The sequence below is a fragment of the Cnephaeus nilssonii genome (genome assembly GCF_951640355.1).
Source record: "Cnephaeus nilssonii genome assembly, chromosome: 6".
Taxonomy (NCBI): domain Eukaryota; kingdom Metazoa; phylum Chordata; class Mammalia; order Chiroptera; family Vespertilionidae; genus Cnephaeus; species Cnephaeus nilssonii.
Window position 1 is genome coordinate 59,614,466 of NC_137077.1, and position 16,630 is coordinate 59,631,095.

Genomic DNA, 16,630 nt, shown 5'->3' on the forward strand with positions numbered 1-16,630 from the left:
ATCAGGATTATATGAGAATCGCCATCATTGTCATGGGTATTTTATTGAGCTCTTCCTAAGTAACAGGCAGGTTTCTAAGCATAATCTCATCTAATCGTTGCAACCTTGTGAGGTAAATGCTATTTTCTCCATTTTATAGATTAAAAGAACTGAGGCTTACCTGGGCTAGATAGCTTGCCTAAGATGGCACAGCTAAATAAATGGTAGGTTTCAAATTCAGACATTTTAACTGCAGATCTGATGAACTCTGATATAGATAAGTAACAGTTAAATATACCAAGTAATTGTCAATTTTAAAAAAAATGGAACTTTTAAAAGGTCAGCCTTAAATTTAAAATATGAGCAATTCTCAAATAATACAACTTAAATATGAATTTTAAAAGAAATGACACAAAATTGGTTCATCGTCATATTTAACTGAAATTGCATACTCTCTTGGCGAAAATTATACATTTGTTGACTTTTAAGGCAATCAGATGTGAATATGTACACTCTAAAATGGCTGCTTACTTAGTAGGAATTCAATTTGCATTTTTAGTGGTGATCCCAAAAACCATTAAACTTGCCCCTTCCTGGTGAAAAAGAAGCAGACTGATTATTATCCAAAGGCATCTAGAGTTGTTTTTGCTTTGTGAGCTTATTTAGCAAATACCTTTTATACCGATCCATCTAATGATTACTAGAAGAGTTGTAATACCTCTAGTGAGAAAACGTCAAGACAGATTTTTAATGCATAGCATTTTATGTGTGAATTGACATGAAAGATACTACATATCCTCATTAAACCAAAGCATTATAAATAATCAGAGTTCAGGTTGAGATGCTTTTTATATACACCTCTAGTTTCCCTTGGTTTCTATTCATGTCAATAGTGTCTCATATAAATCTTGTGATAGACCCTGATTTATGGATTTATTAATATAAAAATTAAGTCATAATTTTCCATGGACTTTGTATTTTAAAACTAGTCTTTTATTATTACAGAAACAGTTTATGTACATTGTAGCAAACTGGATAATACTACAAGCAAAAATAAAGCGATCACATTCTTACCCCCCCACCCCCCCAAGATCATCACTGTTAAAATACAGATTTTTTTCTGTGTCCACACGTGCATTTGAAAATGTATGTGTGGACACATAGGAGAGTATGAAATTATATTTTACAAACAGCTTCTTAATCTACTTTTTTCAATCATTGATCTTCATCTTTCCATTTCAGAAAAATCTCAACTGGTAACTAGACCATATCCCCATTTATGATCCCAAAAATGTTTCACAGCTGGTATGTCTAGACTAGACCCAATTTAGGACCACACATTGCATCTGAGTGATGTGTTCCTTCAGTCTTTTTTTATCTAGCCAAGTCCCTTGTTAAAAGAGACATGGACAATTATTTCTTAGAACACCCTAGCTTCTGGATTTATTACCTGTGGTGTCATTTAGCCTGTTTCTTAGTCTTCCATATTTTCAGAGTTATATAAAAGGCTGGATGAATTCAAGTTAAGCACTTTGCACCAGAATACATCCTAGGTGATGTTGCTACATCTTACATAGATATGTAGCAACAGCTGTTTAACCTACCAATGTGATGCTAAAATTGATCACTGGTGTAGGGTGATATGACTCATTACTCCATTATAAAGTTAAATTTTCCCCCTTGCAACAAATTATGGATATTCTAAAACCTCTTTAATTTTGGATCTTATTAAATGGGAAATCTGCAAATTAATTTCTGAGCTATAAAGAAAGCAAAATGCTCTCTTAGAATACAAATTAATCACATAAATTAAGAGGAATAGTAATTTTTAAATATTTTCAGGTACTTCAGACTATCAGTTTATATTTATACTTTGACATCCTATTTAATGGAACCCTCTTTTATTAATTACTACAGGTCTAAAAACTTTAATAATTCAACACTTTGATACACTAGTCAAAGTTTTTTCTTTATATTTGAAGGTGAGCTGATGGTTGTTGTTTTTTAATATTTAATAATTCCAATTTTTACATATTCTGGATAAACTTCATTTTTACCTATCAATATTAGTTTGAATTAGTAAGGTTCTCTTGGACTCTCTGAGAAATAGCTGTCAATGTAGAAACACTCTATTTCTAAACAGTGGTTATTGAATCTCTACTGGAATTTATTTTTAATTCATTTTTCATTGTGCCTTATTGTGATCAATAAATGAATGTTATGATGAACTCTATCACTGACAGCATTTTTGTAAACTAAGTATATGCACTACCTGATAAATTACAAATTAAAAGTATTAGATATCAGACCTGTAAAGTTTATTGATATTGAGGGTAATATACTGAAGAAAATGAAGGCTCAATTATTAAACAAGTATTTATTCTTTCATTTGTGTGGAAATATTTGAGTATAGTACTAGTATACCAAGCAAGACAGTTTGGGGTACTCCAGACAGAGTTGTGTCTAGGAAAAAGGAGGGGTTGTGATTGGGAATGTATATATTTTGCACTTGTCTGTAAGTATGGTATTTTTATATAGCATGGGGCAAAAGTAGATTTACAGTTGTTTGTATGGAAAATAATACAATAATTAATAAATAATACAAGAATAAACTGTGTTTTGCTTACTGACAGCTGTGAATCAACTTTTATCTCACCATGTATTTAAAAAAGAAAAGGCTGAGATTTTTTTTTAATGATAAAAGCATGTCTTAAATATTTTAATCTAAAGTATACCATTGTACTTGAACCTGCCAGTCCTTTAATATTATGTAAGGAGTTCTGAGTGTTCTTCATCTGCACAAACTACATCTATCGTGTATTATCTATGAGTTCTAATTTTGAGTTCTTTAATGTAAAAGAAAGAATACTCCAGGTATTTACAATGTTTTTCATAATCTTGCACAGTTGACATACCTTTGGCTAATCTAAGTAATTTTGTTTACTCTTGTCTTTCCAACAACTCCTTTCTCACTTTTTATCAGCTTACTTAGCATATTAACTTCATTATAATTAAATTTCGAGTGGCACAAATGTTGTACAGTTGACTTTTGGAAGCATACAGAGCAGAAATATTGGGGCAGAAATGTATCGGAGCAATTAGAGAGGGCCTATTAGCTGTGTGTGTTCACAGTATGTGGGCATTGGTCAGTGTACTTCAGAGCAGGGGCTCACAAAGTTTCTCTTTTAAGGGCCAGATACTAAGTATTTTAGGCTCTGTAGGCCATATGCCTCTGTCCCTACTTAACTCTAGTACAGAAACAGCCGTAGATAATACGTAAGCAAATGGCCGTGGTTGTGTTGCCGTCAGACTTCATTTACCATGTCAGGCCATGGGATGGATTTGGCTCACAGGCTTGCTGACCTCTGCTTTACAGAATGAACTGAGTATTAGTTAATCTAGAATGTCACTTAAGCAGAAAACTATTTTAAGATGCCTTCTCCTCTGTCTCAGAGAAGGTCCTAAGTAAATTTAGTTTGTAGAGTAACAGTCTCTTAGTTTGGAATCAGGTGGGAAGTGGAACCAAGTTAATTTCACCTTAAGCATTTTTGATATATTCTTCTAAAAAAAATAAGTATGAATTGCAAGAAATATGTTGCATATATTCACCAAAGTAAATTTAATTGGTTTGGGAGAATAAAGGTATAATTATAGGGGAAAATAGATTGTAATTTTGTAAATAATAAATTTCACATCTGTGACCATTAATAGCCCCAATATTAAGTGTAAAAGAGACTAGCTAATTATTCTGTAAGAATTAAGATTTATTACAACCAGAAGAGAAATCATACAGGCACCAAATATTTATAATTGATTGCTGAAATTTTCAAGTAATTATGATTTGCAAAGAGAAAAGAGGGGAGAATACAAGTCTTAATGTTTGGAATCTCTGATCTGTAATCAAATTCACCACACTGTATATGTGGAATTCTTAAAACAACTGGTTTTAAGATTGCAGAACTGGTAATATATAACTTCTTTCAGTCTAGTTCCACACCTACTGGCCCTCAAAAGGCATTCAGAAAAACAAAGTCCTCAACAGTAAAATTCTATTTGTGCTCTGTCCCAGAGCACTTGTCCAGAAATAAGGAAGTATTTGTCATTCTTACAAGACAGCATCACAGTCTCCAATCACTCCCTGTAAAAGTGGGATATTGCCATAGAATAATCCCCTAATGCAGCTCATTTTCTTGGTAGAGATATCTGTCCTGTGTTTTGTTAGCCATTTATTCAAAATGAAATTGAAATTAGATTACATCATATACCCCATGCCATGTTTATCTTATCATTTCTAAATAATCGGCTGTCCTAAAGCTTTCATAAAGCCTTATCCTTTTGTCTCTAGAGACATGTGTTTAATCAAAAAACAAACTCAGTCAGAATTTAGATTTTCTTAATTAGTTTGACTTTCCCCCATACATAATGGTATGAGGATTTATCCATGAACGCCTGCCAAATTGTAATACTGTAGTCCCCGTTAGGCCTGAACTCTTTTAGGAAGATTATAAAGATGTTAAATGGATGAGGATGGGTATAGTTGTCATATAAACTGATTATGCATGTTTTTATCCCTTTGTGATAGAAAGGGTATTTAAAAACTGGCCTGAGTGGGTGATTGAAGTAGATGGCTCTTAGGGTTTCTAACAATGAAAACCACCCACTGGGTTCTGCCAGCAGCACAGTCTGCCGTGCTTGCTTTCCCTTCGTGGCTGGACCTCCGAATGTGGAAAGTTGCCCAAGGCGTCATCTTTGCCTTTTTTTCTCTTAAGTACCATCTGACAGTTCCTAGATTTTCATCACCAGCCTTGATCATCTTCTTGGGCTTGAGATTTGTGTATCCATCTGCCTTCTGGACATGTCTAACCAGATGTCGAATGGCATCTTGAACATGTCAAACTCTCAAGGCAACTTTTTATATTTATTTGCCCCTATCATTGTCATCATCATTCTCCACACACACAACTTTTTCTCATTTATTTTTTGACACCTCAGAAAATGGCACCACTTTCTAACCATTGAACAAGCCAAAAATCCAATTCTCCCATTCCCCATATATAAATGCACCCCGCAAATCCTGCCCTATCTACCTCCTAAATATCCCAAACCTTGCTGTTTCTCACCACCTTATTCAGAATTTAGATTTTCTTAATTAGTTTGACTTTCCTCCATACATAATGGTATGGAGATTTATCCATGAACGCCTGTAGTCCCCAGTATTACAATTTGGTTTTGTCTGATTCTAGACAAAACCTCTTCATCTCTCACCTGCACTTAGGAAGCAGTTTCCACTAAGACCTTCCAATCAATAATCCATTCTCTTCCCAAGCAGCCAGAGTGTTGAAATAGATCAATCAGGCCTGTCAATCCCTATTTAAAACTTTCCAGAGGCCTGCTATTGCCCTTAGAATAAAATCCAAACTAGTCACCAAGACCCTGTGTGAATTGGCACTCACCTGCCACTCCGTGTCCTGTCCTGCAACTTACCCCAAACACCAGGCTTTATGTTCCCCAGACCCACTAAGCTTTTTCTTGCTGGGGACTTTCTACCTTTGTCTAGGGCAGTCTTTTTTTTTTTTTTTTTTTTTCTCTCTCTTAATATATTTTTATTGATTTCAGAGAGGAAGGGAGAGGGAAAGAGAGAGATAGAAACATCAATGATGAGAGAGAATCATTGATTGGCTGCCTCCTGCACACTCCCTACTGGGGATCAAGCCGGCAACCCGGGCATGTGCCCTGACCAGGAATCGAACCTGGGACCCTTCAGTCTGCAGGCTGACGCTCTGTCCACTGAGCCAAACCGGCTAGGGTTAGGACAGTCTTTTTTCCAGAGCTTTGCAAGAGCAATTTCCTTTTCATTCATGTTGCACCTGCCAGCTGCCCTATATACAGGAGAAGCACGCTCCCCCAGCACTCCCTGTTCCCCTGACTTTTCTCCATAGCATTTACCACCTGACCTGTATTTGCTTGGGCTTGCTTTATTTGTTATCTCTCCTCTTGTGATTTAATTCAGGGTAGTTACAGAGATTTGGCCTGGGGAAAAATGAGGCCATGGGAGGCCATGGGAGCCCATGGGAGCCCATGTGGGTGGGTGGGAGCTGTATTCGGTAACAAATGGTTATTCAGCCTCAGTTCTTCTCCTGTTTCCTACTTTGTATTCATTCCTATCACATAGATAGATGTACTATTTTGACCTTTTTGTTGTTCAAGAGAAACTCAAGACATGTTTTGCTAACAGCAACAGGAATTCAGTTGTCAGCTCTTTATGGACAGACCATCAGGAACTCAGCCATGAAAGCAGGTGTATAGGAGTTGCCTGTAGCCCAGCTGGCGTGGCTCAGTGGTTGAGCGTCGACCTATGAACCAGGAGGTCATGGTTCTATTCCCGGTCAGGACACATGCCTGGATTGCCGGCTTGATCCCCAATATGGGGCGAGCAGGAGGCAGCCAATCAATGATTCTCTCTCATTGTTGAAGTTTCTCTCTCCCTCTCCCTTCCTTTCTGAAATCAATAAACAAATAAATTTTTAAAAGTTGCCTGAAGACATTTATGCATCCAGTTCAGTCCTTTGAGATGCCTGTCTCTCACAAAAATGTGTTTGTGGTTTCTAGGGTGAGGTACTGAATAGCTAGAAAGGTGTTCCTTTCAAAGCTACCCATGGTCATGTAAAAGCTGTTTTTGCAATTCAGTGTGCTTGGGTTGCACTGTTTTTTCAGAAAGATTCAAAATAAGGGGTAGACCGAGTCTTTATCCAATACCCATGGCTGTGGAATGGTCGCAGTCAAGCTCACTATAAGCCAGAGATGGGAGCCCAGGACAAAAGGTCACGGAAGCCTCTCAGACGAAGGCAGGAGTGATAAAGTTAAGGAAGAATACCGCACAAGGGTTCCTTCCCTGCCCCTTCTCATGACCACTGCTAAATGCTGGAGTTACACAGGAGTTTGCCGCTGTGCTCTAGGCACTTCCAGGGCTGCCCTGCAAATGACCGTGGCTCCTACTGTCCTGGGAACATGTATGCAGGACTTGATTTCCATGGAGTTCCATTCAGGTAACTTCCAGCTAGGACCAAGCTTTTACTCCACTGAGGCTTCTCATGACATGTGGTGGGGAGGGGGGAAAGTTAGCTCCCGGAACAGCTGTGGTCCAGTTTTACCTGACATCATACCCACAAAGTAGACTTCAGCTGACCTCTCAGCCTTTGGAACAACACGAAATATTTATCACAGTCTTCAACACCTGGATTTCATCTTCCTTTTTGATACTAATTACAGCCTTTTTGCCTAAGGAAATTAGCCTATTTTGGTGATTTTGACTAATATCTAATGGAATCTATCTTGGCAGCTCTCAGGATATTTAAATAAAAAATGCAGCCATCTGCATCCAACAATCTTTCTTTCCCCAGTTTTGATCTATAATTTTATGTATCCACTCACAGTTTAAAAAAAAAACACACACACACAACGCTTTTGTTTTCATGAACTATTTTATTGGTTTCTTATGTATTTTCATCATTAAATGTGCTTGGGTTATAACTCAACTCTGTGCAGAAGCCGGCTTTTCTTATCATCATTAATAATTCATAAGCTCCATAGAATTACTTGAGGTCTTTTTAACCAAGTATCTTCAATCTTACCATATCCAGTGTTGTTTTAGCTTCCAGTTTAGGAAAAAAAAGATAACTCTGTCACAGACTCTGCTATCTCAGGCGACCCCGAATAAGAGTTTTATCCCTGTTTCTTATTTCTTTTGATGTTCAGGATGCTTGCAAAATCTAGATGGGTGAAAACACCGAATCTGGGCCATAACAAAACCATGCCAATTAAGTGACCTGACAGACTGATAGCACTGTAGGGGTCAGGGAGGAAAACTTCCCATCAAAGCTCATCACAGAAACCTCCTGAGGGCAGCAGTCAAAGTCCGGAGGACACCTGGCAAGGCCCCTGGATCAGTTACTGAGCCACGTGCGTGCTCCTCCCCGACCTGTTAGGGCACGCAGTGAAGTCGGGGTCGGTGACTGGGTCCAGACCTAGCAGACCTGCCCGCTGACCTGGCTGTGGAAACACTGGAGTTTTAGTCATCTTGACGGTTACCCCCAAAAAAAAGCCAGGCTTGGAATTTTGAGGGATGAACTGTTCCTTCTGGGAATAACGAAAGCTTACTATGTGTTTTTCAGAGCTCTAACTCAATTGGGTAGCTGGGGTTGGATTTTTTTTTTCTTTCTTTTTTTTTTTTTTCTCTCTCCTTTGTTCTTTTTCTCTTCCTCTCTTTTAAATTGAAAAGAGACTTGGCTTTTGTAGGGCGCGGTGGAAGGGCTTTTCTCTGGCTTGTTTTTTCTCAATATCAGTTTTCTCTTGAGGCCAATTGGGCTCAGCACTCATAAAATAAAGCCACTTGTGTGTTATGCTTCATTATAATCAAGTTGAATTTTTTTCTTGCAGAATAGTGGAGTGTTTGGAAGCACTGGTACATCTCAAAGAAATGAGGCCATTTCCTTACAGATTCGTGTTTTCAGAAGACGAGGTTTTATTGAAATACAGAATTTTCCGTCTCTCTGATGTGTATAAAACTGCTACAAAGAACCTTTATGGATTTTTGAGGAGCAAGAGGAATAAAAGCAGTCTTTGCTCATCTCGGGCTAGGATTTAGAATTTTTTAATTAACTGAAAATATTCTGTGTGTTTGAGTGCAGCTGATGCCACTGGAAATGTATTAATGATGAGACTGATTGCTGCATCCCCCAACTGCATTTTGCTTGTACTTGTCATTGTGATGTGGCAGCTACTTTCTGCTCTTTTAAATCAAGTAAATCTTTCATCAAGCCCATTCTCTTGCCTGCTCGGAGAACCAGCACCCCGAAAGCACAGGGGTGCAGAACCCTTTGGCTTGTTTTAGTGCAGTGCTCCTCAGGCTTCACTGTGCATGCGAATCACCTGCGGGTTGTTTTTTTAACTTCAGATTCCAATTCAGTAGGTCAGGGGTGAGGCCCAAGAGTCTGCATTTTCTAACAAGTGATGCCAATGCTGCTGGTCCACAGACCTACTTTGAGTAACAAGATTTTAGAATATATTTATGTGAAAATTCCAAATTTAATATTTTTGAAGTTGGACGGGGAGGGTGGGATGAAATACACTGGTATTTCTAGGGACGGGTCAGTGATTAGATGCGTACCTTCATGAAGGCAGATCGGATGGCTCTTGTCCTGGTGGGTGCATCCTGTATACAAAGGTTGTTTCCTTTGTGTCTCTCTACTACTCTTAATAGCAAATTAATGAGCAGCTTATATTTGAATTCCTTGAGAAGGGAGATTTTATTTTACTGTTTTCCAGTCTTCATATTTCTGGAGCCTATTGAATTCCCAGGCACCCAGTAGATGGCCAATTAGTGAGTTGAATTCAATCAAATTGAATTTATTGAACTTTATTAGAACAATATAAGGATGATCTGGTTTTGTATCCCTAAAACCACTTGTTTCCTCTTTTAAATATTTATATTACTTTTATGTACAAATGTAAATTCTGTCAGTAATTTATAACTGATCTCATACAGCGCTATATATATTTTTAAAATTACATTCTCTTGAAATGCAACATGAAAAAATAAATGTAAATACAATTTAATGGTAGTAAAGATTCAAGAATCCTAAAGCCCTTTTATTCTTAGGAAAACAAAACAAAATTCTAACTCCAATAGAAGGACTTTGGCAACCATTTGTTATAATTTAAGAATTTTATTCTAGGGCCCTAGCTGGTTTGGCTCAGTGGATAGAGCGTTGGCCTGTGGACCGAAGGGTCCCAGGTTCGATTCCAGTCAAGGGCATGTACCTTGGTTGCAGGCTTCTCCCTGGCCTGGGCCCTGGTCAGGGTTCATGTAGGAGGCAACCAAAAATCTCACATCGATATTTCTGTCTTTCCCTCTCTCTTCCACTCTCTAAAATCAATAGGAAAATACCCTCGGGTGAGAATTTTTTTTAAAAAGAATTTTATTCTAGGGATAAGAAATAAGGCATTCCCAGACTCTTTGTGCAGATTCAAACCTGTTCTCCTTTCTGCAAGAGTACAGATTATTACTGAGTCTTCAGTAAATTGTACAAATCCAAAATATTGCAGTTAGCAGGTTTGCATCCTAGAAGGACTCCCATAACTCATTGTATTAATCTCAGTATTATGCCTGGGCAAACTCGAGTGCTATTTTTTCATTATTTCCTTTCAATGTTTGGTTTTGCTATTTTTTTAACACCTTTATTGAGATTTTATCCACATGATATGTAGTTTACTCATTAAAAATGTACAATTGGCCGAAACCGGTTTGGCTCAGTGGATAGAGTGTCGGCCTGTGGACTCAAGGGTCCCAGGTTCGATTCCGGTCAGGGGCATGTACCTTGGTTGCGGGCACATCCCCCGTGGGGGGTGTGCAAGAGGCAGCTGATCGATGTTTCTAACTCTCTATCCCTCTTTCTTCCTTTCTGTAAAAAATCAATAAAATATGTTTTAAAAAATGTACAATTGACTTTTAGTATATTCACAAAGTTCTGTGTCTATCACCACAGTCAATTTTAGAATATTTTCATCACTCCAAAAAGCAGTTTTACATCCCTTAGCCATTACTGCCCAATTCCTCCATTCCCTAGCCTCAGGCAACTATTAATCTACCTCTGTCTCTATAGATTGACTATTGTGGACCTTTTATATAAATGGAATCATAATGTGTGGTCTTATGTGACTGGCTTCTTTCACTTTGCATATGGTGGCATATATCAGTACTTCATTTCTTCCTATGGCTGAACAATATTTCATTTTGTTCATTAATTTATGGACTCTTCGGTTGTTTCTACTCTTCAGCTGTGATTAATAATGCTGTCATAAGCATTAAAGTACAGTTTTTGTGTGAAAATACGTTTTGTTTTGTTTTTGTATACATACCTAGAAATGGAATTGCCAAGTCATATGTTAACTCTGTTTCATCTTTTGATGAACTACGAGACTCTTGCAAAGTGGCTGCAGCATTTTACATTCCCATCACAGTGTACAAGCATTCCAGTTTCTCCACATCCTGCCCAATACTTGTTGTTATTTGTCTTTTTTATTGTAGCCATCCTGAGTGTGAGGTGGTATCTCTCTATTGTTTTGTTTTGCACTTCCCTGCTGACTAATGATGTTGAGCATTTTTTCATATGCTTGTGACCATGTAGATCTTTTTTTGAAAGATACCTATTCAGCTCTATTGCCCACTTTTTAAATTGGGCTGTTTGTCTTTTTATTATTGAGCTGTAAGAGTTCTTTATATATTCTAGATACAGATTCCTTATCAGATATATGATTTGCAAGGGAAATTATTTTCCCATTCTGTGGATTATCTTTTTACTTGATCATGCCCTTTGAAGTACAAAAGTCTTCAAATTTGATTAAATCCAATGTATTTGTTCTTTCCTTTTGTTACTTGTGCTTTTGGTGCCAGAGCCAAGAAACCAATGCCTAATGCAAGGAAGGTCATGAAGGTTTACTCCTATGTTTTTTTCTGGGAATTTTATAGTTGTAGCTGTCACATTTAGGTCTCTGATCCTTTTTGAATTAATTATTGTATATGGTGTTTTTAAAAAATTTTTTCTAATTACAGTTTACATTCAGTAAACTGTATTATTTTGTATTAGTATCAGGTGTACAGGTTAGACAATCGTATACTTTACAAAGTATACCCCTTGATATTTCCAGCACCCACCTGGCACCATACATCGTTATTACAGTGTTATTGTCTGTACTTCCTATGCTGTACTGTACATCACTGTGACTCTTTTGTAACTACCGATGTACTTCTCGGTCCCTTCATATGGTGCTCTTTTCATTTTTAAGTGCTGTGATCTTGGCTACCACGCAAGTCTGAACAGAGCCCTCAGAACATATCTGTCTGCGGAGTACAACCTTGAGACCTCCAGACACGAAGGCTTAGACATCATTGAGAATGCAGTTGACAATTTGGAGCCCAGGAATGACAAGCAGAGATTCATGGAGATGTACCCTGCTGCCTTCTGTCCACCAATGAAGTTTGAGTTTCAGTCTCACATGGGTGATGAGGTCAGTAATTAGTTTAAAACGGATGAATTGTCTCTTCACTCACATTACTCCACCTGCTGTAACCCAACAGTTGTAAGAATTCCCAGTTGTTTTCTCTCTCCTGCCTTTGTAGGGGATCTTAACATAGTATTATCTCAGATCAGCCATGACTACCATCTTTTAAAGCAAGGATTAAGGCCTAAAGAGGCCAAACACATGTAGGTACCAGCTCGGTTGGGTGTAAGCACTAAACTGTCCCAGGAGAGTTAGAGAGTGCTTCCTCCACTCAAGACATTCAAATTTAAATAAAAACGAAACATTTTGCTGGCCCAGTAGGATCTATCTGAAGACTTCTTGTCATCCTGATTTAAAGACCCCTCTCATGAAGAAAAATAATTGTAAAGGGTGAAAATGAGACAGAGTGGAAAAATGCAAAACAATCCTATTTTCCCGGGGGTGGAAATCCATTTAAACCCTTTATGAGTTACAGTGGTATATTTTACTGTCTGTGGAGGGGAAAACAAGAAGAACCAATTAAGGGAGCGTGCTATGTAGCACTTGATGTCCCGGCTGTGCAAAACAATACTTATAGATGGAAAATTCAACTTTAGTTTATTGTGGTGACAGTATGTTTTAAAAAGTAGGTGTAATTATAATACCCATGGCAGATTTCTTTAATGCCATAATTTTTTCTGAAGCACCTAATGTTAAGACTTATAAGATATGTATATTTATGTGAGTACCTGCTATATTTCTTATCTAATTTTATTTTTACTTGATTTGATATAGTGAATTACTTTATTAGAAAAGGTAAGTATTTTTTAAAACCAATAGAATGTGAATTTGACATGTGAGTGGCTTACGCTGCCCAGAGTAATGTTTCTCCAAGTGGATGCTGTTTTAACTTTTTAGTTATGGATGTGATAAACATGCAAGGTGGGGCAAAAGTAGGCTTACAATTGTGAGTACACGAAATAGTTTATTTTTGTATTATTACTCATCAATTATTGTATTATTTTTCATTACTTTTGCCCCACCCTATAGAATGATAAAATATCATGGACAAGTGACTTCATTTGGGTTAATAGTTTTTACCTTTTTAAAACTATTATTATTTTAATAGTGAGTCTGTTGCCTTTTTTTTAAATGACCAGTGCTGCCAGGGAGCAGTAATCTCTATGATGTTTTAGAGACTCCATGAAAGAAAGTCCTCATCTGTTGAGAGTATTTCTTTTACTTTTTCTTTCTTTTTTCCTAGAGTATTTCTAAAACAAGAAAGAGGAGAAGAAATTGTTTCTGGCAGGGTTTTAATATAATTAAAATATCCTAATTTTGACCTTATTCATAATTGAGATCATGGCCAAAATATCTTTCTGACAAAGCCCAAAATAAGTGGCCTCTTCAGGTTCATGGTGAATCACATGATTTGGCTGGTGCTGGCAGGACAAGCCATGATTGAAAGATACTAATAATAGCTGTTCACATTTTTTGAGGTTTTGCTGTTCCAGGCAGTGTTCTAAGTGATTTATGTACATTATCTTATTTCATCCCTACAACAGCCCTGTGGCATCGCCACTGTTATTATCCCCATTTTACAGAGAAGAAAACTGAGGTTTAGTAGCTTACCACAGTCACCCAGCTGACTAGAACCAGCAGGCTCTGCTCCCACCCCGTTTTGCCCCATTTGGGTCATCCTTCCCACTCTGCCTTCTGCCCTCTTCCCCAGTCATTAAGAATTCCGCGACTGAGGCAGCGGCAGCAGAGCTCTGTCTCCGACAACTGCCCCGTTCTCAGAGCGATGCTTCCTCAGCGGCTCTCTTTCCAGTCGTATCCGGGCCAAGCAGCTGCGTTCTGCTCTTCCCACTTACGTAACTGGTTCATATTTAACACTGAGGTTTTGAGGAGGCTGTCAAAAGCAAATATGTAACTGGAATCTTGGGATCAGCGTGATTCGTGCAGCATTTAAATAGGAGAACCATGCTCTGGAGGCTGGCTCTGTTGTAACTGTGGCTTCTGCTTCCCCACCAGGTGTGTCAGGTCAGCGCTCAGCAGCCGGTCCAGGCGGAGCTCATGCTCAGGTACCAGCAGCTGCAATCCCGACTGGCCACGCTCAAAATCGAGAATGAGGAGGTGAGCATGCTTTCTGCCCCACGGGTAATCTGAATTCTAAAGTCAGCTGAAAGACACTTTCACGTGGCCTGGGCATATTTAACATTCTACATGCAATCTCTTCTCCAGGTATTTTCAGCTAAATCAGGGTTCCTAAAATGCTCTTTGTAGAGGATAAATGCAGATTCTGTATTCTACCAGAGATGAATACTTTACTAGGAATCTGTAATTCACACTCAAACTCATTTGATAGGTTATCAAATTCAACATGTGTTCAAGAACATACAGTGTGGCATGAAACTTTTGACTGACGTGTTCATTTCATCACAACTTTTGAAATTAATTTTTTTATGATTTTTGTGCGCTGTAGATTTTTGGGACTGGACAGGGCATTATTGCTATAATTAGTACAAAAATCATATTTTAAAATAACATTTGAATGATAATAGAAAACTGTTTATTTGCTGACATCAGTGTATTCAAATGGATAGAACATAAATGTGAATTACAAATACTTTTTGAGCCAGAAAGCAGTTGTACAATTCAGCTGTCTCATTCTGAAATTAATTTAATTGGATCCATGTTCTCCTTAAATAAAAATATGAACCCCAAATGTTTCTTGTATAATCTTGGCTCTCAGCTGTAATTTATAGGGTCCAAACCAAACTTACTCGTTGGAAGTTTACTTGTTGATCAAATTTGCAGTAACTGCAGTGAAAATCTGTGTTCAGATGACATTATCAGGAATCTCTTTCCGTCGCTTTGAAGTGATATCTTCATGTGTGTTGGTAGGAGTTTCCTCCCCTCCAACCCCCGCTCCTTACCCTGTATTGGGAGAGCCAGGACTACATGGTCGCTACAGCTTGCCATCTCACCCATTCCAGCATTTTAATCTTTGAAATAGATCCTTCATTGGCCTGACTTGTCATGAATACTTCCATCCAGCAAATGGGATTCTCTCATTGGTCAGCCTGAATATTGTGCCCACTCATAAAGCCCTTTGATTGACAGCCCCATCAGAAATATCTGTTCCTAGAGACAATTCCCATAAGTAGAGAATATGGAACAGAAAAAAAAACAACACCCTCCAATAATTCACCTTGATAAAGTGAATTATCAAAATTCACTTTAGTACTCTCTTCTATTTCAACCCCACTGGGACGTTTTTGAGCTATGTGAAAGTTTTCACTTCAATTCAAAAAAGGATGACGTGTTTGAAGACCAGTATAGTTTGGTCAAAACCCATTGCAGCTTCCTGGCTTCCATTCTTTCTAGGAGAACCCAGCCACCCCTTATTCAAACGTGTGTATTTAAGATGCAGCCAATGTGATTAAGACTTCAGTTTCTGTGTCACATCCCACAAACAAGCCTTTCCAGAGGAAAGCTGTTGCTGTCCTTGAGGTGTTTGAGAGCTTAGGCCTTAGGGTTTGCGTGAGGCATCACAAAAGGCTCAACTAATACAGTCTACTGATCCTGTTGAATTTACAGTGTGTATGTGACTTCCACTTTTTTTTTTCATGCGTGTCCTCCTGCTGTTTTATTTGGAAACATTCTCTAAGCTCTAGGAAAATAGTGTGTTTTGCACAAGGTCAAAACTGGCAGCCCACAGACCTGTTTCATTTGGCTCCCGCAGTTTGGGCCTGTTACACACAGGCAAGACTGGTGGCTCTGGCCCTGCACTGCCTCATGACAGGAAGAGCTGGGTTATTTGAATTTCCCTTTGCCAGCTCCTGATTTTCATACACTGGACTAGTCCATTTATGTTACCTGTCTGGTCTCCACAGGCCTCTGAGTTCCTAACGTTTAATGATGTCCCTTGGGGCATAATTTGGAGAAGCCCAGTGTCCTTATAAACTAATAAGGCAGGCAGCACTTTCTGAGGCTTAATTGTTATAAATTTACTGTAGAAACAAATGCATTGGATTGTCCTGATATTTCTTTTTTGTTTGTTTGTTAATCCTCACCCGAGGATATTTTTTCCCATTGATTTTTTAGAAAGAGTGGGAGGGAGGGAGGAAGAGAGAGAGAGAGAGAGAGAGAGAGAGAGAGAGAGAGAGAGAGAGAGAGGTGAGAGAGACATATCAATTGGCTGCCTCCTGCACACACTGCTACAGGGGCCAGGGATCAAAACTCTAACCACTGGGCATCACCCGCCAGGGCTGTCCTGATATTTCTTGTGAGCATGACTAGTGGTTTACAATTTGTTAAGTATGGAACAATTCACTTTAGTGGATTCCCAATGTGTTAAAAACTAAATTGGATTTTTGAGAAATAAATTAGATTTTAGACAAATCAGTAGATTTCCATAGGTATAGAAAAAGGAACATGTTCCAACACATTTCAAGGTTCCTTGAGAGAACCTTGTTCCCCAGAGCAGTTTGGTTATCACCCAGGTTCTCCTTGGGGATGAGCCAAAGGTGAAGCTGAAGTCATGTGGTAAGAGTTGTGATACTGTGGGTCAGTTCATTTCAGTGCAATAAGTATTTATTGAGCAACT

General features: G+C 38.3%; 1 protein-coding gene across 3 annotated transcripts in view; it reads left to right on the plus strand.

Moving 5' to 3' along the window:
• SRGAP1 (SLIT-ROBO Rho GTPase activating protein 1) overlaps positions 1-16,630 on the plus strand; it is a 262,921-nt gene that overhangs the window by 178,716 nt on the left and 67,575 nt on the right. For all 3 annotated transcript variants that reach the window (XR_013813628.1, XM_079773738.1, XM_079773739.1), the window contains exons 7-8: positions 11,824-12,045; positions 14,053-14,154. Coding sequence is in view for 2 of the 3 variants with exons in the window: in XM_079773738.1 (XP_079629864.1) it covers positions 11,824-12,045; positions 14,053-14,154 (324 nt within the window). In the remaining variant the exon portion in view is untranslated. The remainder of the gene's footprint in view (positions 1-11,823; positions 12,046-14,052; positions 14,155-16,630) is intronic.